The sequence below is a fragment of the Diadema antillarum genome, unplaced genomic scaffold (genome assembly GCF_040938485.1).
Source record: "Diadema antillarum isolate AM-2024a unplaced genomic scaffold, OU_Dant_1.0 scf00000030, whole genome shotgun sequence".
Taxonomy (NCBI): domain Eukaryota; kingdom Metazoa; phylum Echinodermata; class Echinoidea; order Diadematoida; family Diadematidae; genus Diadema; species Diadema antillarum.
The window spans coordinates 1,055,273-1,076,174 of NW_027270919.1; the positions used below are offsets into that span (position 1 = coordinate 1,055,273).

At 37.0% G+C, this 20,902-nt stretch overlaps 1 protein-coding gene across 1 annotated transcript in view; it reads right to left on the minus strand.

The window, feature by feature from the left end:
• The window catches only part of LOC139740930 (uncharacterized), a 76,364-nt gene that overhangs the window by 2,145 nt on the left and 53,317 nt on the right, over positions 1-20,902 (minus strand). Inside the window, exons 11-24 of the mRNA XM_071651519.1 lie at positions 19,710-19,824; positions 19,084-19,166; positions 17,821-17,884; positions 16,911-17,120; positions 16,048-16,159; positions 14,690-14,764; positions 13,969-14,170; positions 13,037-13,242; positions 12,005-12,206; positions 10,355-10,442; positions 8,762-8,845; positions 7,967-8,112; positions 1,736-1,818; positions 1,020-1,102 (exon numbers count right to left, since the gene is read on the minus strand). Of these exons, the coding sequence (XP_071507620.1) occupies positions 1,020-1,102; positions 1,736-1,818; positions 7,967-8,112; positions 8,762-8,845; positions 10,355-10,442; positions 12,005-12,206; positions 13,037-13,242; positions 13,969-14,170; positions 14,690-14,764; positions 16,048-16,159; positions 16,911-17,120; positions 17,821-17,884; positions 19,084-19,166; positions 19,710-19,824 (1,753 nt within the window). The remainder of the gene's footprint in view (positions 1-1,019; positions 1,103-1,735; positions 1,819-7,966; positions 8,113-8,761; positions 8,846-10,354; positions 10,443-12,004; positions 12,207-13,036; positions 13,243-13,968; positions 14,171-14,689; positions 14,765-16,047; positions 16,160-16,910; positions 17,121-17,820; positions 17,885-19,083; positions 19,167-19,709; positions 19,825-20,902) is intronic.

Below are 20,902 nucleotides of genomic sequence, written 5' to 3' on the forward strand. Positions count from 1 at the left end.
TACAATGTGCTTGAATATTTTGTGGTTTGGTAAATTTTGTTCATTTTTTTCAGCTAAAGTTAGGGTGTCCCTTTTGCTAACCTGAAAATTCTTTACAGCATTCTTTTCAGAAGGTGGTTTATTGCAGAGGTGTAGGTAATTTTGACCTTTCCTTAGAATGATAAAAACTGGACACTTTTCTATGGGTGCATTCGAGCACTCTCCTAAAGCGAACTGTACCGCACCGTACCCACGCTAGAGGAGCGCTCGCACGCTCCTGAAGTGTACCGTACCGTACTGTACCGAGCCAAAAGTGGACCACTTCCCGATGTGCTCCAAAAGTGTACCAAAAGCGTACCAAAAGTTCGCTGTAAAGCATGCGCGTATCATGCCCATACATCACAATGCAAAGACATCATTTTCTTTGTTCGGGGCAGCTGTAAGTAGTTCAAGCGCCAGGTGGATGACATTCTTGCTACAAAAATCCGTGACCTTTTCTAAATATAACTCGTGAGGTACGCTTTCTCTACAGAGCGCTCGAACGCTTCAAATCTGGCACAGTTGGGTACGGTACGCTTTGGTTCAGTTCGCTTTAGAGCGCTCGAATGCACTCCAAGATGAAGGGGGAACAAATATCTATACTATAGATTTCTAGTGAATCTATTCGGACCCTAAAATATTCTAGCTGCCATTCTCACTATGAAAGGAGAGCGTATGTGTCAAGCGCATAGAAAATAATAATGGTCATTATGTGCTTTGTAAATTTAAAATATTATAATAATCATCAAGTGTCATGGGATTAGTTTTTTCATTCTCTTTACAAAACACTGAGGAATATTACCAAATCATTTCATATACGATGTTGGCAGACATTATTTTTCAACCATGCAAAATTTTGCGACATTTGCAAAATGGATATATGACCCTATGAAGAAAAACCTTGCATTCCATGGGAAGAAACTCTGGATAAGTTAACTCTAAGTGCAGCAACAGACGGTCAGTCAAACCTACGCCATAAAAGATAATGAGGGTCAACTCACGTCTCTCCTTTGGCATTTGGTGTGTCCAGTACTCGGACGTCTTCAATCTTCTCCAAGACCATCAGGGCACAGCCTTCATGTTTCTGTCCGGGCGAAAATACAACAGAACGACAAGACAGATAATAGTACAAGAAATCACACATTGCATTCACATATTGCATGCACATTGGAATATTGCAAGAAAGTGGTCAGGTACGGCGAAACATAAATACACACTCCTACACAGAAAAAGACAAAAATCCTAGTATAACACCGTCTCTTTGTTTTCAGGCTAGATGATTCAGATATTCTATGTATCATTATGAAACAGAGGAGTGCTGAAAAGTGTAAATAAGCTGGAAAAAAATAACAGAAAGAAAACGAAAGTTTCTGTGTGCAGCTCATAAAGTCACATGGTTCACTGATTGACAACATAGTCCCACATGGAAACTTTTGTGTAGAGTACACTAACAGGAATCATCATCCTCAAGACTTTCAAAGCATCATTTTGTGTTTCCAACATCATGTGACCAACCAACAATAAGACTTAACTTGTCATCACTATACAATCAGCTTGTTTATAGAACTTCCTTTTTGCAACATCTACATCATGAAAGGCAAGAAACCAGTTTGGGGATGAAACCTAAACTATGAAAACATGACAAATTGTGACTGAAACTCTCTCACTTTTTCCATGATAGTTGTTTTTTTTTCGGTGACAGTATTATCAACCCTACCTGCTGGCAGGCCAGATGAAGAGCCGTGTTCCCAGCTTCGTCTGACAAGGTGATGTCTGCTATCGCTCCCGTCACCAACAGCTCTGTCAGAACACACGAGGGCAGTATTACAGTGTCAGCATCAATTATGGTAAACATTAAAAACAACAACAACAACAACAACAAAATGACACATCTAGTAGCAATATGTTTATGTGAAATGAAACTCCATTTACACCCAAAGATGTACTTCGCTTCTAATCATGGTACAGATGCTCGACATCAGTCTATCTTTGATACATGTATATGGCACTGATTGATAGATACGACAGATTATTTCTAAAAAAGCACTACATGCACCACTGTTTATGGTGCAGCATTATTTTGCCCAAAGGAAAATGCAAAATGTGTTTTATTATAGAGAATAGACTCTAATTGAGTGATTTGACATGAACAAATTGAGGGTGAAGTGCTCCTCTTCATCCCATGTATGCAATTCCTTTCCAAAAGATAAGAACAATGTTTTGATAACAAACACCACCCTTTCCATTTTGCTGTAGATTGAGTTTGTTATAAAGTTAAAAACTGTCAAAATCTGCCAGTTGGTAGTTCTGCAATTCTCATTACAGTTGTCATTCTGGTTTTACAATTATCACACTAATTAGAAGACCCAATAAAATCAAAATTTACAAATATAATACACAAAATAAATATACATACACACATAGATATATATATATATTGGAAAAATAAAACAATCACATCAATAATATAGATGCTCATATACAGGATACACATAAACAGCAAATAAAAGTTATTTTCACACAGTACTGATATACTGTACATCTTAATATTTTCACTTTGGCTGTTTAGTTTAACCTGTTATACACTACTGACTTATAAATCTGAAAGATATTCTAGTCACTACTCCAGAGTCAATGCCAAATGCTTTCCTGCCACGCAAGACTCCTAAATTAGGAAATCCTCCCAAGACCCCATGGGAATTGATAATATGCAATGCAAATAAGAATACAGAAATGTGACTTGCTTTGCTATACAGAAAAACCTCCTACATTTCAATAAATCAATGCGATCTCATAGTGACACAAATTGCATACATGGACAAGCATAGAAAAGCTACTTCGAAATTCAGTAAAAACTACATGTAGAAATAAATCAAGAGTGATTATAAGAAAAAAAAATGAAATAATATACACATATAATACATAATTAAGAAAGAAAACAAGAATGCACATGTGTAGAGGAAAGTTCTGTTGATTCTTTGAAGTTCATGTTTTCTTATATTCAGAGCACACAATGCAGTCCATGGAGAGGTTGCCATTAAAGGGAACGCAAACCCAAAAATCAATGTGGATTGAGTGAAAGCAGCAACATTGGTTAAACACATCAGTGAAAGTTTGAGGGAAATCGGACAATCGACGCAAAAGTTATGAATTTTTGAAGTTTTGTTACTGGAACCGCTGGGCAAGGAGACTAGTAAAGGTTATGACGTATTAGTGGACAACAATACAAAGAAAATATAAAGGAAATTAAACAAAAATTTACTTTTCTAGCATTATGAAAGAGCACTTGACTAACCGCTTTCAGAAAGTAGGGGGAATAATTGCTACCTTTAACATTATGTCAGTATCAAGTTAATGGAATTTGTAATTTTCATGAAAAACTGAATTTTTGTTGAATTTCCTTTATATTTTCTTTGTATTGTTGTCCACCCATACGTCATAACCTCTAGTAGTCTCCTCATCCAGCGGTTCCAACAACAAAACTTTAAAAATTCATAACTTTTGCATCGTTTGTCCGATTTTCTTCAAGCTTTCACTGCTGTGTTCTACTAATGTTGCTGCTTTCACTCAATCCACATTGATTTTTGGGTTTGCGTTCCCTTTAAAGATGAGGAGCATTTAACAAAAACAAAGCTTTGTGATGAGGCTTCACATCATATTCCTCAAGAGTTTGTAATGATCATTTCTTCTAATGAGACCTTCTGTGAAGTGAATGTGACTTCTAGAAATGTTCATGCAACCTTTTGTTTATGATTATGCCCACCCAGCAGCCACAGAGAAATACATGGTTTCATTGAAAATGTAAATAGAGGCATGTAACTAAAATGAGAGCAAGCAAATGTTAAAAATAAATAAATACTAAAACAATTGTATATATACAGTGCACAGAAAAATGGACAATACTGATGTGCTTCAACAAATAATTGTGCAGTGGTAAGATTTGTGCTTTAGAGAAAGAATTGTGCAGTGTTAGCATGTACTTTGGAAAAGAATTGTGCAGTGTTGAAATGTGCAAGCTCCAAAGACTGCTGTATAAGTTGAGAGGATCCTTGCTTTGACCAAAAAAAAAAAATAAAAAAAAATGTTGATTTATCAAAGAAGAGACTAATATTGGATTGACATACTTGCTAACAAATTCTATATTGAGACCAAAGCTACTTAAAGATAAGTATCAAATACATTGGCAAATCCTACGATACTATTGAGTATCGAAATTTCGCATTAAGAGATAATATCGATACAAATATCTACAGCTAGTAGCATTTCTATTATTCCTGGCTTGCCTCATGTCCATATTGCATAAAAGCAAAACAAAGTTAAAGCTGTTTAAAATAAACAAAGATTGGTTATGCTGTGAGCAGTTTTAAAAAGCTGACTTGGAACTTAAATGACATCTACAGACAATAAATCATATTTGGTTAGCAGGAGAGTAAATGTGATCAAAATAAGAGGAACAAAATCTACACACACAGTTCCACAACCCACACTGACTTTAATGTAGAACCATTGAAACAAAGTTCACAGACTGTGGCCCTAGGTTTGCACCCTGGGTTGGAGATGCTGGTCATAGAAGGGACACAAATTCATCTAAAATCATGTGAAAACATGACAAGTTTCATTGAACATTAAAGAGGAAATCCAGTCCAAAAATAATTTAGTCTGATAAAAAGGAATAAAATCTTATGAGTTCAACAGTAAAAATTTGACTGAAATTGGATGAAAAATAACGAAGTTATGACATTTTGAAATTTTGCTAATTTCTGCAAAACAGTTCTTGTACAGTGGATATGAATATGCAAATGAGTAAGCTGACCATGTCATACCCTCACAATTTTCCATCGATCGTGTACAAAAAAATGACGAAAATTTAATGTTCCTGTTATTGAAGTCTGACACATGATGTTATTCCTGTTCAAATAACTTCAGAATAGTGATTAGTTAGATATATCAGGATTTGAGTCTCGGGAATAATTGCGTTTGAATGTAAAACTGGAAATTTCACAATTTTATGTACAAATCTGGCAAGTTGTGAGGGAATGACATGCTCACTTTTCACCACTTGCATATTCATATTGACGGTTCAAGAACTGTTTCATCAAAAATTAGCGAAACTTCAAAATGTCATAACTTCCTTATTTTTCATCCAATTTCAATAAAAATTTTACCATTAAACTTGTAATATTTCACTCTTTCTTACTGGACTAATTCAAATTTGGACTGGATTTCCCCTTTAAGGCTCAAACGCCAGATACAGATAAAAAACAAGTACTGCTAAGCTTTTCATCGGCAGTAATTTCAATTTGAAATGGAAATAGAGCCATTAAGAGGGTAAAAATCTTAGATCATTGCATTTAACAAAGGAAGAAGGAAATCTGAGTCCCATTGATTGCACTCATTTGTTGCCTTCATGAACAGGACAAATTTCAAATTTATCACAAGACCTATTTTTTGTTCTCCATTACACTGGATTTTGACTGATTTTGTTCAAAAATACACACTGATCAGCTGCTACTCTTAATATCACCATGTTTGATTCAGAAAAGCAACAAAATAGATCTGTGATCTAAAGACTGCAGTTTTGTTTTTCATTCTTATCGATGTTCCTGGTTTTGCTGGGGTGGGGGTGGGGAGGGTCATTTTAGAGTCCAAATCATTCCAGCAGATCTCCCGAGCACCCAGGACACACAGCGAGACCACAGTGACTGAGGGAGGGAGGGGCTTAATATCCTCTTACCAGTGGGAAAATCAACACAATCCTCCTCAGGACAGCATAGTAATTCTAACCAAACGGTGCAAATATGTGGGTTAGTGGTGCCGTACCCAAATCTCATTCAGTGCAATCCCGTTGTAACGAACATGGTTATAACAAAATTTTGTTACAATGAATATAAGTTCACATCCCAAAATTAGCATCTTTATATCATTATACACTCTCTTTCTTCAGCTTTCATGACAGTTTGATACAAAGAAGTAAAAATTCAGGACCCAAAACTATTATTTATATATCTTAACATACTTTATTTGTTTGGCTACCATAAATTTTGATATAATGAAGTAAAAATTTAGGTCCCTAAATCATTATCTGTATGTATCTGTACATACTACACTTTATATGTTTGGCTTTACTGAAAGTTTGATATCATGAAGTAAAGATTCAGGTCCCCAAATTATCATATATATATATCTCAACATACTTTATTTGTTCTTCTATAACAACATTGTGATATAACAAAAAAAACAAACAAAACAAAACAAAAACAAAAACTGCTGGTCCCGAGGACTTCATTACAATGGGAGTCCTCTGTGTAACTTGAAAGTGCAATAACACACCATTTCAATGCTGGCCCCAATGAAAAGTACACTCAGACATACAGGAAAGGGCAAGTTTTTCATCAAAATCCAACCCAAAATAATGTTATGAAATTCCATCATTCTTAAAGTTTTCGCAAATCAGTTATATCGTTTGTTTACACAACCACATACTAAAATAAAAAGTCTATCGTCATACTTGCCTGATTTTCTTCAAATGATTAAAGTTAACTTAAACACCGCATGGAATACTGCTTTTTAAAAGAAATAGTATCATAACTATGTTGAGAAACAAAAACTGCTGGGAAAATGATAATTAAGTGAATGGAAAAAAATGATGCCAAATCATCAAAAGGTAGGAAATACTGAATAATTTCCTATAGAAGCTAAGAACCCCACCATGTATGTGGCAAAATGAAACCTGTTAACTCAGTTATGAAATGTTTGGAAATCTTTTTCAAACAGGAATGAAATCAAAGCAAGCGTAGTTATGTAATGAAACCAAAGCAAGCATACAATCTGTAGTTATGTAATAAGCCATATTCTGCCAGTATCATCACATTCCATTTCTTTCATTCTTTCTTTATCTATTCATTTTTCTTCTTCTTCATCTTCTTCTTCTTCTTCTTCTTCTTCTTCTTCTTCTTCTTCTTCTTCTTCTTCTTCTTCTTCTTCTTCTTCTCCTCCTTCTTCTTCTTCTTCTTCTTCTTCTTCCTCTATTTCTTCTTCTTCTTCTTCTCATTCTTTTTTTTTTTTGGGGGGGGGGGTGGGGGATGGGGGTGGGGGATTGTTGGGGAGGTATTTTACAAAAAAGATGGAGACATATTAAAGGGTACGGCCAGGCATAGACTTTGTTTTTGCTATCTTTCTGACAGATACACTACTCATAAACATATATCATACCTAAAAAATTCCTACCGACTCCACAAAGGGACAAAATTTCTGCTATCAAATCAGCATTGTGTGTACGCATATTATTTAAATTGCACAAACAGACAAAAGTTGCAGACCTTATAAGACTTGATAAATTTTGTAAACTCCAGAAATAATTTCATGGTTTCTCTCTTCACAGAAATCATGGCCATGCTACAGATATTTCATTAGCTTGTATTTCTACAGCAAAAGCAGATAACAAAAGTTTCCCTCAGCCTGGCAGTCCCCTTTTAAGATAACTTTTTTTTTTCTTTTTTTTTGCCAAAGAAAGATTGTTCACTCCTGCCATACCACAAACCAGGGGCCTGTCTTATAAAGACTTGTGATAGAAATCAATCACAAGTTTCTTGTGAGCTTCAATGCAAGTTGCGATTGATTTGAGGACTTGTGATTGATTTGAAGGCTTTATAAGACGGGGCCCTGAATCCCCTTTCTTATTAAGAAAATAACAACAAAAACTCTTGTCTCCATCAAAAACTTGGATTTACTGAGAGGAAACGAAAAATCCTCCTCTTTAATATAGCAAAGAAAAAAAAAATTGTATGACATTTGCCATTAATTTGTATGTCTTTAACGCTTTTTCTTTCTTTTTAATTGGTTGTATAAAAAATTTGTCAGACTATGCAATAAACGTTTGGGACAAATTGCCCAAACTGCATCCCGTGTAAAAGTGAGAGAGGAAAAAAAAAAATCTGTTGAATCTCACCAATTGTTCCCGCCGAACCGCTTTCCGCCGCTATCATGATGCACGTCTTGCCATTTTTGTCCGGGATGTTAGGTTGTCCTCCGTGTTTCAGTAACAGCTGCATGCACTCAACCTGATCATTGAGGGCGCTCACATGGAGTGGTGTCCTAAAATCGGCAGATTAAAACAGACAAACATGTGGACTTATTTAAAGCTTCATGAATGTTAATCCGTGACTGAGAGTTAGCACATTGCGCAACAAACCCGGTACACTGCAGGGCTGCAGATCAACAAACATACTGACGTAAAGTATAATTACATACTTTGAAGGCAAAGACCTCCTCCTGGTCCCAAAAGGGAAATACAATATGCACATATTATGCTGATAAATCAAAAGTAATGATTTACATTGTTTTTGCTTTTTTCTTTTCTTCATTAAAAAAAGTTTTTCTGAGTTTTGCTGAGAAAAAAACAATAACAAATACACATATATGTTTGTAGCTACTATTGTCAAGTCATACTATCTGCCAGCTCTGGATATGACTTCACATTCCAAGCTATAATTGAGCTGAGCATTTCTACGTCTACCAGTCTGACTTACATCCAACCTGCACCCCTGATATGATCTGTTATTCTGTCCCACAATACAACAACCGTGTATACTGATCTGTGTACACTGTCACTCATCTTCTTGTCTGATTTTTCTGTTTTCATAAAAAAAGCAACCTAATACCAGGAAGGAATTTCACTTTTATGGAAACACTGGATGTTTGGATGTTACAAGTGATGTTTCAAGAAATGTTGCATATTTTTTACCTTCCCCTAGCATCTTGTATATTGACCAGTTCATCAGCCAAGGCATCTATCAGCATCTCAGCACACACCTCGTTGTCTCGTAATCTGCAGCAATGAATCAAAGCAAACAAGCCTATACCTTCAAATGGTGAAAAACGTTCCCTGGTATACAGAAAACATACAAGAATATCAACATATTTTCATTTTTCAAGTATATTGAAAGAGGCTTGATTCAAGTCTTTCAGAAGGCAAGGAGAATATTTCCCTTGACTTAGTCAGTAAGATGTCAAAGGAATGTGCACTTTCCATAGAAAATGAATACATATCTTTAATTCTCTGTATTCTTTCTCTATATCTTTGTCCTACTATGACATTACAAACTGTTGTATCTACTTATACAGCGATGGCAGCACAAAAAACTTTAAAAATTCATAACTTTTGAATAGATTATCATATTTTATCCAAATTTCACTGATACATTCTTCGAATATTGTTGCAATCACTGAATTCAGACATAAATACATGGGGTACAGTTATCATGGCTTAACAGCGGGAGCTCTGTGATGTACTACATCTCCATCACCGAGGTGCCTTTTAAGTTGAATATTGCACATAAGCAACAGAGAGATTACGCATTATCTGGTGCTATTCTCATTTTGAACACAATAATGAGTGCACCTCGAGCCATTTTGAGTACACAGAGTCTGACTGAAATACCAGATTCTATTGGTTAAAGGACAAGTTCACCTTCATAAACATAAGGATTGAGAGAATGTAGCAATATTAGTAGAACACATCATTGAAAGTTTGAGGAAAATCAGACAATCCGTTCAAAAGTTATGAATTTTTGAAGTTTTTGTGCAGTACCCGCTGGATGAGAAGACTACTGCAGTGTATGAATAACTTAGATGTCACATGCGTACAACAATATAAGGAAAATATAAAGAGAATTTCACAAATTCCATCTTTTGAAAAAAGTACACATTCCCCTGACTCGTTACCGACAAATGTTATGGGTAATATTATTCCCCCTGCCTTTAGAAAGAGGCAAGTCAAGTGCTCTTTTATTATGCGAAAAAAGTGAAAATATGTTGAATTTTCTTTTACATTTTCTTTTTACTGTTGTACACATATGACTCACAAGTTGCAGTAGTCTCCTCATCCAGCGGTTCCAACACAAAAATTAAAAAAAATCATAACTTTTGCATCGATTGTCCAATTTTCCTCAAACTTTCACTGATGTGTTCTACTAATATTGTTGCATTTTCTCAATCCTTATGTTTATGAAGGTGAACTTGTCCTTTAAGGAAAACCAGCAGTAACTTGTTTTCCCCTCTTGATCATATTCAAGTGCTGTGCATCAAATATTCTATGCTCCTGTTCAGCATTATGACACAAACAGCATTGCCTGATCGGTTCATATATCATCGACTACAGAATCAAATAGTCACATCTCCGGTATCAATTGATAATAATACCAAGTTTAGAATAGCTGCCTTTGGTTTGGGGAACAAAAGAAATTGGTCGCAAGAAACAGTCAATGTGTGTATGGATGAACACAGCGTACAGATTTCAGGAAGGTTCACATTTGTTGAAGGTATGCAAACTACTCACACAGCACAATGTAGCGGAGAAAAGGTGTTCCCTTCAAAGAACATATTGGGATCCTGCTCCAGAAGAAGTTCTACACAGTTGTCGTGACCTGAAAACAGAACAAGAACAAAAATCACACTTCAGACAAGATTGTGCATTCCATCACTTACAACTCACAGTCTCATTGATTACTGGTAATAAAAAACAAAAACAAAAAAAAAGATGAATTTACTGCATCTACAACTTATTTGTATTTGTGTGTGTGTGTGTGTGTGTGTGTGTGTGTGTGTGTGTGTGTGTGTACAGAGTCAAACTATCTCTTGTGGCTACAGGTTTCAGATTTCCCCAACAGTATTGAAATATTTCATAAAGTTGTTGAGACACTACACACACAACATTATACTACATGTGTATGACCACAGTTACAATGTAGGAGCATATAAAGGAGAGAAGCAGAGCTGAATTTTCCTTTCTCGTTGCAAAATATACGAACTATTCATTAGCTACTCATATTTTCTATATCGAACTGCTCCTTTCATAACACAAAATATGTATTTCAATGTTTTATGGCTCCAAATATCAATGCTGAACTTGATGTCAGCACACATACAAAAGTTCAATACTATATTTTTTGATATGTAGCACAAACTACAGCAACGAATGACCACAGAAACAGTGCATCAATCACAAAGTGTGGGGAAAAAAAGCATTTGATCAACCTGAATATGCTTTCATTCACTCATCAGAGGAAAAGTCTCAATGCAATCAATAGTGGTCTCACACCAGTAAATCATTTTATATAGAGGCAAATGTTAAAATTTAAATTTCAAATGATTCTATGACATAAAAGAAGGGTTCAATATCTTTTGTGTTTCACGGGTAAATAAACCATCTTGTTTCACTGCAGTCCTTAATTTTATTAAGTCATAGGTCCTTAAAGGTCCTGTTTACCTTTGGGAGCAGTAATTTAAGAAATGTCCAAGATATCACTTTTGATGCATTTGTGTAGGTCAGTTGTATCACAGAACTTCCTATCATATAAATTTTTTGCAATAAAGCTGAAAATTTAAGGAGATATCTCTATTTTTCTCATTAAACCATAACTGTAGTCAGTTTAGTCTGGAAACATTTTCTATTATAACTATTGTTCACATTTTGCATATTTAACAATACTTAACATTGGTTATACTGGTTCAAATTTTCACATTGGTTGTTTCTATCCCTAACTCACATTTTAGAACTTTTTTGAAGCACTAATGCTGGGTTTTTGTTTCATCTGCAAATGGTAAATTATGCCTTTAAAGAAAACTACGATTTCATCACTCAAATATGTGTGCTTACTGAACAAATGCATGTACCAAAAATAACAATAGTTCCTAAGACTCCTAAGAAAAGTGCTTCCACAAAGTATATGAGTATTTTGTGGAGAATTTCACCATCATCAACCATAGCAAGTAAGTCTTACTCTAGTTTCTTTTTGTCATTTCTCATTAAATACCACCCCCCCCCCCCCCCATTTCTTGCAATATCCTTGTTACGATGACCAAGTGATAGGGACAGTCCATTTCAGTCTACATGGGCATGAAACCATGTGAAGCCCTAGGAAATGTAGAGTTGTGTCTCCCTCTGTAGGCGAAATTCAGAACAAGTTATACCAGTGGAGCCACTTACCATTGTAGCAGGCCCAGTGGAGGGGTGTGTAACCTCTGTTGTCTAGGTGCTGGGTGGGCTCTATCTGCAGCAAAGAGCTAAGGATACCCTCGTGGCCACATGCAGCAGCCATGTGGAGAGCTGTCCGCCCGTTGACGTCCCTCATGCTGGTGTTGCAGACTCCTAGCAGGGCGTCGCAGCACTCTTCATGGCCATTGGCAGCCTTGGGGTTGGAAAACAAGAAAAAGACTTGCTATCAAGCTATCATATTTCTTACTTGACCTTTAATACAATTTAATAATATCTTTTGTGTATCACACTATGTGACTGGTATACGTGTAAAATCAGGCATCTTTGGTCTACATTGCAAATTAAAGGGATGGTATAGTATTGGTGGAGATGAGAACTGGGCTTTTAAGTTTTTGCAAGATACCAAGAAAACACTTATGAAATAGTACAGAGCATACCATTTTAAGAGAAATTAAAAGTTTATTTGATGAAAATTGGGTTTGGAATGACTGAAACATCCAAAAACAAAGTAAAACAAAGCGATCGTAATAAAGTGTGGGTCCCACACTTTATCAGAATCGCTCTGTTTTGGATATCTCAGCCATTTCAAAACCAATTTTCATCAAATAAATGTTGAATTCCTCATGGAATTACATGCTCTTTCATATTTCATAAGTGGTTTCTCATTATTTCACCAAAAAATGTTAGAAACCTGAAATTAGGTCTCAACCAAGACTATACGATCCCTTTAAGGGAGAAAATGCATGCACAGTAAGTAATGGATAACACCATTCATCATCCCTTTTGTTTCCTACGGATCACAGGATAAATCTTATAGATCAAATGGATTAATCACTTTTCTTTTTCACAACGATGCTTGTTCCGAAATATCATGCTTGAGTTTAGCCCTGAATCATTCACAGTTTCCAACTTTTCAACTAAAAACTTTCCTGTACAATTCAGAGTTATCTGTCATTCACATCCCTGAAAGGTACGAGAGAAGTGTTTGATCATGTTGTGCCAGGCAGAGAGTATAAACCTTACCGCTCTGTGCAGAGCTGTTCTCTTGTTGACGTCCTGGATTGTCGGACTAGCACGGTGGTCCAGCAAGAGAAGTGTGGCATCGATGTGCCCGTTGCTAACTGCAACCATCAGGGGCGTCCTCCCCTGGTCATCCACCACATCCACTGCCCCTTCTTGCTCGGCGTTTTCCAGCAAGATGCGCAGGCATTCGGCATGGCCATTGTATGCTAAGAAGACACCAAAAGATGTAACAACATGGTTGTCAAAGCCACAGATGGAGTGTCAAAGGTCAAGTGTGACCACGTGGCTAAAATCTCACTAGGATGCTCTGTATTGGACCAAAATAGTTATTTGGGTTGACTGACTATAATTTTTAAAGTTTGACTTGCCTAGGAGAGTAATCTCTTCTCTAACACATGTCAAAATTTGATGGCTTAAAATGAAACGAAAATCGAGATATTAGCAGTTTTTCTGCAAAATACTTTTTCGAACAGGCGGTGCTTTCACTGTGATTTTCATTGATACTTCTCCACAGCATGCCTGAGTGATCCTAATCTTTAAATCATCATTTCTCCTTTTACTGTGAAACTGCACTTCCTAACTCTCTCTTATTTTGATCACTTTTTGAATGGGTAAGGATGCTTCAATTCGAGCAAGCTGTATATCATTCTAAAGCTTAGGTATTACTCTTTCAAACTAAGTAGAAATGTGAAAATTTATTTTTGCCTACTTTCTGTGGATTTTAAGCAGGGCGGTCACAAATTGGTATAAAGATTAGTCCGAGATTCTGAGAATCAAAACAATACAGCAAAATTTTTCTTCACACAATGTTGAGCACATCTCTTTTCATGCAGAGGATAGCATTAACAAAGAAACAGAAACACACACCCAACACATCAACACACAAAATAAACAAACAAACAAACAAACAAACAAATGAATAAACTTCTCACCTGCTGCATGCATCGGTGTTCTCTTGGACACCGAGTCGTGGACCAGTATGGTGGCACCCTGCATCACGAGAGACTCCACGCATTCTGCGTGACCCTTGAACGCGGCGAGGTCGAGAGCCGTGCGCCCGTTGGCATCCTGGATGTCCAGATTGACGATGGAGCGCATGAGGACCTGTAGAGCCTCCACGTGGCCGTTGTATGCCTGGTTTGGGAGAAACAATCAAATTATTGGTGTGTTTATTTTGTTTTCCACCTGAGAATATGGCTGGATAGCCCATATTCAGCTGTACTAGCTGGTCTTCCATTGAGTTCAGTTCACTTCACAAAATTGACTTGACCAAAAACAAATACTGATGTCTTCAATAAATATCTGTGAGAGCTACATGTACCAGTGGGAAATCAAAACACATTTCTGCCAAATATGGGCTTTGATAGATTGATGTACTTGGCACCCCACACAGTGGAAGCATGAAAATAAAACCATGAACAACAATCAAATCATCAAATGGCATTGATAAAGGAAGAAATACTGTATGACTGAGGCAAAATTATGCTGTATAAATATATGATATCTGAAAATGTAGGCCTTCTGATAAAAACAAACACAGACATACATGTACACGTCCGAAAAGTAAGAACTTCAAAGATGAATCAAAATACAGAAAGGAAAGCAAAGAATATGTTGGAAATCAAAGTTGCAGGAATGAATGAAGACACTTACTGCTAAATGTAGTGGTGTGGTGAGTGGTCCTACCCTACTGGCCGCTAAGAGCTCATTAGCTGCTACAGCTCGTAACTGAAGTGCGGAGGGAAAAAACAGAAACATCCAGATAATTGTGAATAAACCGGTTTAAAGACATATTCAAATTTATCGATGTTTCTTCCATCCTGACATAGTAACACGTTATTCTATTAACCCGTTGAGGACGGGCTGATTTTGCTACAACACGCATTTCCCATAGACACTTGCCCAAGTATACTCGTGACTCGTCCTCAACGGGGTTAACCTGTACCTCAAAAACACTCTTCAATACTCGGAATGCAGTGTGCATACATAAGCTGTTGCTTCGTTGGGCAAACCCAGGACAAGCTTTCAAGTTGTCAAGAGGAACAACTGTCAGGAAGGCATGCATAAAATTTGAGTACTTGTATGTCAGTAAACCGGTCTACTGACATGAAAAGCTTTGACACTGTCAAGTGCTCATTACTTAATACAATTAAGGGCAACAGAGAGATCGTGGTGTAATACAGTGCACTCCCATTATAAGGAACACAGTTATAACAAAATTCTGGCTACAATGAAATAAAAATTCAGGCCGCAACATTATGCACTCTATGTTCTTCATTGTTTATTTGTTCGGTTATAACAAAATTATAATATAACGAAAGAAAACTGCAGGTCCCAAGGACATCATTTTAACAGGAGACCACTGTACAGCAGTGGGGCGGCTACATCATTACCACTGCTGTCTTCAAATTGAATCATTGAAAACGACTGAATGTGGTATGCAACACATTTGCATATGAAGCACACCGAACATTATAAATATGTCCAATCTCTTGTCCCTGTGTAAAGCAAATAAAATAACAGGGCCCCGCTTTATCAAAAGATATAATCGATTATAAATTTCCTTACCACACAGGCTGCCATAGACTTATGACAGAAATCAACCATAGAATCAATTATAACTCTTCATAAAACAGGGCCCAGATTCTACAGAGAACAGACATTTAGCATTTGTGCTTTACACACGGATGACATTGAGGTTTTAAAAAAAAAAATCGAAAATAAAAATTTTGATGTGATATGAATTGATGGAAACAGCAAAATTTGTACAGACTTCATAAGGAAAAAAAAGATGAAAATCAGATTTGAATCTCATATATCATCAGGCCTGTTTACAACACTGCATGAATTCAATCAGAATTGTTAAAAGATGAAGCACATACTACTTTCACTACTTCAGCCCTCAAAACCTCATATCAAACAGAGCTCTACATATCATGCTCAAAAGATAATAAAGAGGCTGATGACGGTATTAACAATGTCTGCGTTGATTGGTACGCCATCCTTCTAACCTTTTCAGCAGCTAAACTGTGGCCACTGGCCGCGGCGTAGTGGAGAGCGTTGTAGCCGTGCTCGTCTCGTAGTGTGGGACTGGCATTGTTGTGAAGAAGATGCTCCACACAGCTGAAAAAAATTTGGCATAAAAACAGAAGTAATAACATGGCCTGGTTCTAAGACTAGTATACAATAACATCCTCCTCACATTAAAAAAATAACAATAAATGAACAAATACATAATAATAAATTAATGAATAAATAAATAATAATAGATTAATGAATAAATAAATAATAATAAATCAAAGAATAGATAAATAAATCTTGGTTTCCTCAGTTGTTAAAAAAAATATATAAATAAATGAATTACTTGTATGTTAATAGATGCCATAATCATGCAATTAAACAGCCCTAAGGACTAAGGGGGGGGGGGGCATGTACATGTACACAGAAATAAGAAAAAAGGTTAATGAACAGGAGACCAAAAAAAGTGGAGAAGAAGCTTTTTAGTCTTTGAATGCTGAAAAACAGCTCACAATGGGAATTCTGCAGACAATCATTCAGAAGATAAGCCTCTTCAGCTGTATCATATAAAACTCTCACAAGTATCAGAACTTTCAATGTTCTGAACAGAAGAGTACCTGAGACCTGATCATAAATTTCTTATATACGCCATGAGTCTGCAAAAACATTCTGTATTCTGTAAGAATATTTTAAGAAATCTAGTGCTTTTAAAGTGTCACACGCAAAGGAAGGAAATATAGGGAAGGATTTTTCAAACTAATTTTTAAACTAATTTTTCTCAAAACAGGATATTGTAGGGTATGTTCTTTTGCCCTAATATGACCAGAAGGCAAACTGCTGATAGACCCACACTCACTCGGCTTCCATGTCTGCGGCTGCTGCGTAGTGCAGCGGCGTGCAGTTCCTGATGTCTGACGTGTTGACCTTTGACCCCATCGCCACCAGTGAGAGGAGACACTGGTGGTTGGCGTTGCCCGCTGCGTAGTGAAGCGGCGTGCGACCCTCGCGGTCCTGAACGTCAAAGTCGGCCCCTCGGCTGATGAGGAGATCTAAACAATCTACATTCCTGGTGGACACACAATGATAATTATATCAAAAGGACATTTACATTGTGCAGCTACTATAATAATATACAAATAATACACAGGTGACAGTGTATTAGTAGAGATGCAGCGCACACAGTGGTGTAACATACATGAGGTGCAGCTGAGTGCATGTTACACTACATTGTAAATACCCGAGAGTGCGCTGCATCTCCACTAATGTTATGAACTTTAACCTGTGCATTATATGATTTATAAAATGGGTCAAAAACTAACTGCATTTTTAACGTACCTTTAAGGGCCAATACCAGTCAGCTACATGAAGAACTTGCTCAAAATTCACGATGACTTTTCGTTGCACACTTTCTGCACAGGCGTGTATGTTAGTAAGAAATCATGAGCGCACACGTGACTCATTTCAGTGCGACTAATTGGTTACATTCTTGAACCCATGTTATAATATACAGTGTACTCTACCATGCATGATAAAGTAGTAATCATGACATACGAATTTAAAACCTAAGTAGCATTTTTTTTTTCAGACGAGTTCTTAAGCCGAGCAAATGACATACGAATGCATGCAAAAAGGGCGAAAATGCATGCTAACTATCATTTTTTTCTCTTCACTATGATATTTTCTTATTTTGAATGAATGAAATATATTTGTATCAGATAAGGCAAAATGTATTAGAGAGAGAGAGAGAAAGAGAGATTATTACTCACCCTGAGCATGATGCGCAGTGTGCTGGTGTTCTCCCGTTTTCATCCAGGGCGTTGACATCACAGCCTGAAATAAAGACAAATCAGCATACTAAAGCTAGAACCAAAGAACATGACATGTAATGGTCATGTCCTGTTTTTTTTTTTTTCTTCAAACGTTTTCACTTCATTTTAAGAAAAATATAACTTCTCAAGCCTTGGCCTAAATTCGATATTGAAGAAAAACTTGCAAGTGAAGTTGACAATCTTGAGTGGTTCTTTCCATATTTTGGTTATGATTGCTTCTTAAAGAAGTTACTGGTACCTATTATACCAAATTGTTACATTCCCCTTTAGACAGCAAGTTTTGTTCTGTTCATTGTATGGTTTCCCCCACCCCCCCCCCCCAAAAAAAAAAGAAGAGCAGATGTGACTTTTCATGCATTGCATGCAATAACTTGATCGGCCAATATTGAATAAGATTCTTTCGCTATCATTTCGTAATAGTGCCGCTGTGCAGTGTGGGGGGGGGGGGGGGGGACGGGATTCGATGAGTGGTCTAGGTCAAACATGAGAACTGATTAACTTACATTGATTACTGCTCAACAAGATGATTGGTGGCTATGTTTATTTAAACACCGCATTGTAAATCATCCATCACCAGTGGTAATGGCACTGCATTAACTCTTTATGTGCCACGTTCGCACGTCCGACTCAGTCGACGGCGTGCCAACTTCGCATATTCTGCTCAAACGCACTAATCTGCCTAATCCGATCGATAAATCGCCAAATAATGCCGCAGTACAATGAAAGCGTTTCTCGCGCTTCCGTTCCTCTCACATATAGCTTGCATTTCATGTAGTGATTGACTATCAAGAGGTGTTCTCTACTGGATTTGAGAGTAATGTCTAAGTTTCTGTCCCTGTTTTGTGTGCAAAAGTCATGCCTTTGCAGTAATGTAGCTACTGGTCATGTTAAAGAAAAACAGTCATAGATTTGTCATACAATAATACATCAAAGCAAAGCTTGGCATTTTCTCTACAACTTTACTCACTATTTGTCCCAGCTCAACAGAAATCTAAAGAAGTTACATAAACTTGAAAAACAGAATGTTTTCTCAAAGCATGAAACCGTTTGTGTCTCAGAATAATGTGGCACAAAGGGGGTTTCCACCATGGCACATGAAGAGTTAAACACTGGAGGTACACGTAGTTTTTACTCTTGGTAATTAGCAGGTCAATTAATCTGTCCCTCCCCCCTCCCCCACCCCATCTGACAGGTGCTTACCCCCCTCCAGCAGCTTCTTGCAGCAGATGGTGTACCCACTCAGCCCAGCCAGGTGAAGAGGGAGCATACGATGGATCCCATGTCTGAAGGAACAAGGAGAAAGAAAACGTGTCAACTCAACCAATCCAGGACTCATCCATTCCTTGGAGTCTGATTGGTCAAAAGTGACATGCTGCAAATTGGCAACTCAAAAGTGACATGAATCACGCTGTAAATTAATGCAGTCTTTGGTACAAAATTACTGTACATGCCATATACATTGCATTTCAAAAGCATACTACATGTATTTTGCAAATTGGGACTTGTACAACAGTTCTGCAAGTGGCTGTATTAGTGATTGAAGACCATTATACAGAATGATAAATGAATATTGTCCAGCTTGGCGGAGATATACAATGCAAATCTGCTACCTGGTAGCCAGTGGCAATATTTTTCAACAGCTGTCAATTTCATAAATAGATATACCAGATGACTCCTCAGCGAAATCTAAAGCATAGCAAAATTTCATAGTCGCTAACTGACTTTGTTAAAAAGATCTCAGCATGTCTGCTATGTTACACAGCCATATATGTTATGGTCATATTCAGAAACTTTATTGTTTGCCAAGGTAAAACAAGGGTTTCTACCTTGTAGGGTCAGCCCCATGGTCAAGTAGAGTGACCAGCAGTTCCTGGTGACCATGCTGGGCTGCCAGGTGGAGTGGTGTATTACCCTGGTTGTCCACGCAGTCAATGATGGCGCCTGGTGACAAGGATGGAGAAATGTTGATCAAGAACTGATCACCAGTCTCACTGGTAATTTTTTTTTTACACTGTAGCTGAGGCTCTGCAATGTTGGAAATTGTCTTGTAACTTGAATGTCCCTCTTGCCCCGTAAGATTAGAACAGATGTTCAAGTTAAGAAGGTTATATATAAGACATGCCACACTCTACAGAATACAAACCAGTGTTAGTAATTTTTCTTTATGGCAGAATTCATGATTTTAACAAGCCCCATTAACAATCAGACTGACAGACACTGAGATATTGAGGTGGCACTTTTTCATTTGAAATAAACAATCATGTGAACATATGAACCTTATTCTTGGAAATCTTTGAGACATATCCAATAACAATGTCAACAAAAGAATACATTGTAATTCCCACATCAAGGCAGTACAAACTGTAAATACGCAGCAAAACAGTGTTTCACATCGATTAAAAGTCAAATGACTACATGTCACTCTGATTACAGCTTCCACACAAGCAAAGAATAAGACACATTGAATAATTGGCATGTTATAGGCAAAATTTAGCACAAGACACCATATATATATCAACTTATTGCAGAAGTTATGAAGCATTATCAATGCAATGCGCAATTGTTTAAGAAACACAGAATTACATACAATATATCCCCTTCGGGAAGGAAAGAGAGAGAGAGGGAGAGATAGAGAGAGAGAGAATGAATTAAAAAGATGAATAGTACAGAGGCCAAAGCGAGAAGTACCTTGGCAGAATTAGACAATTAAATACAGCTCTGACAATCATCACAATGCGATAGCCCATGAATGATGAAATGTAAGTAAGATGAATGAATTAGTCACGATGCAGATGGCATTTGCATGCACATGCTATGAAGAAGAAGAAAAACAGAAAGTCACTATCTAACAGCGATGCTAAATGAGGCTCCATGCTTAGAAAACCAGAGAAAAGGCACAACTAGACACAACCACAGAACAATGAAATATTCATTTGCATTTCGGTATAATTCCCAGTTTCTACCACGAAGGGTATGTGGAAAATTCATATGCCGAGAGTGTACCTGCCGCCAGTTTTAC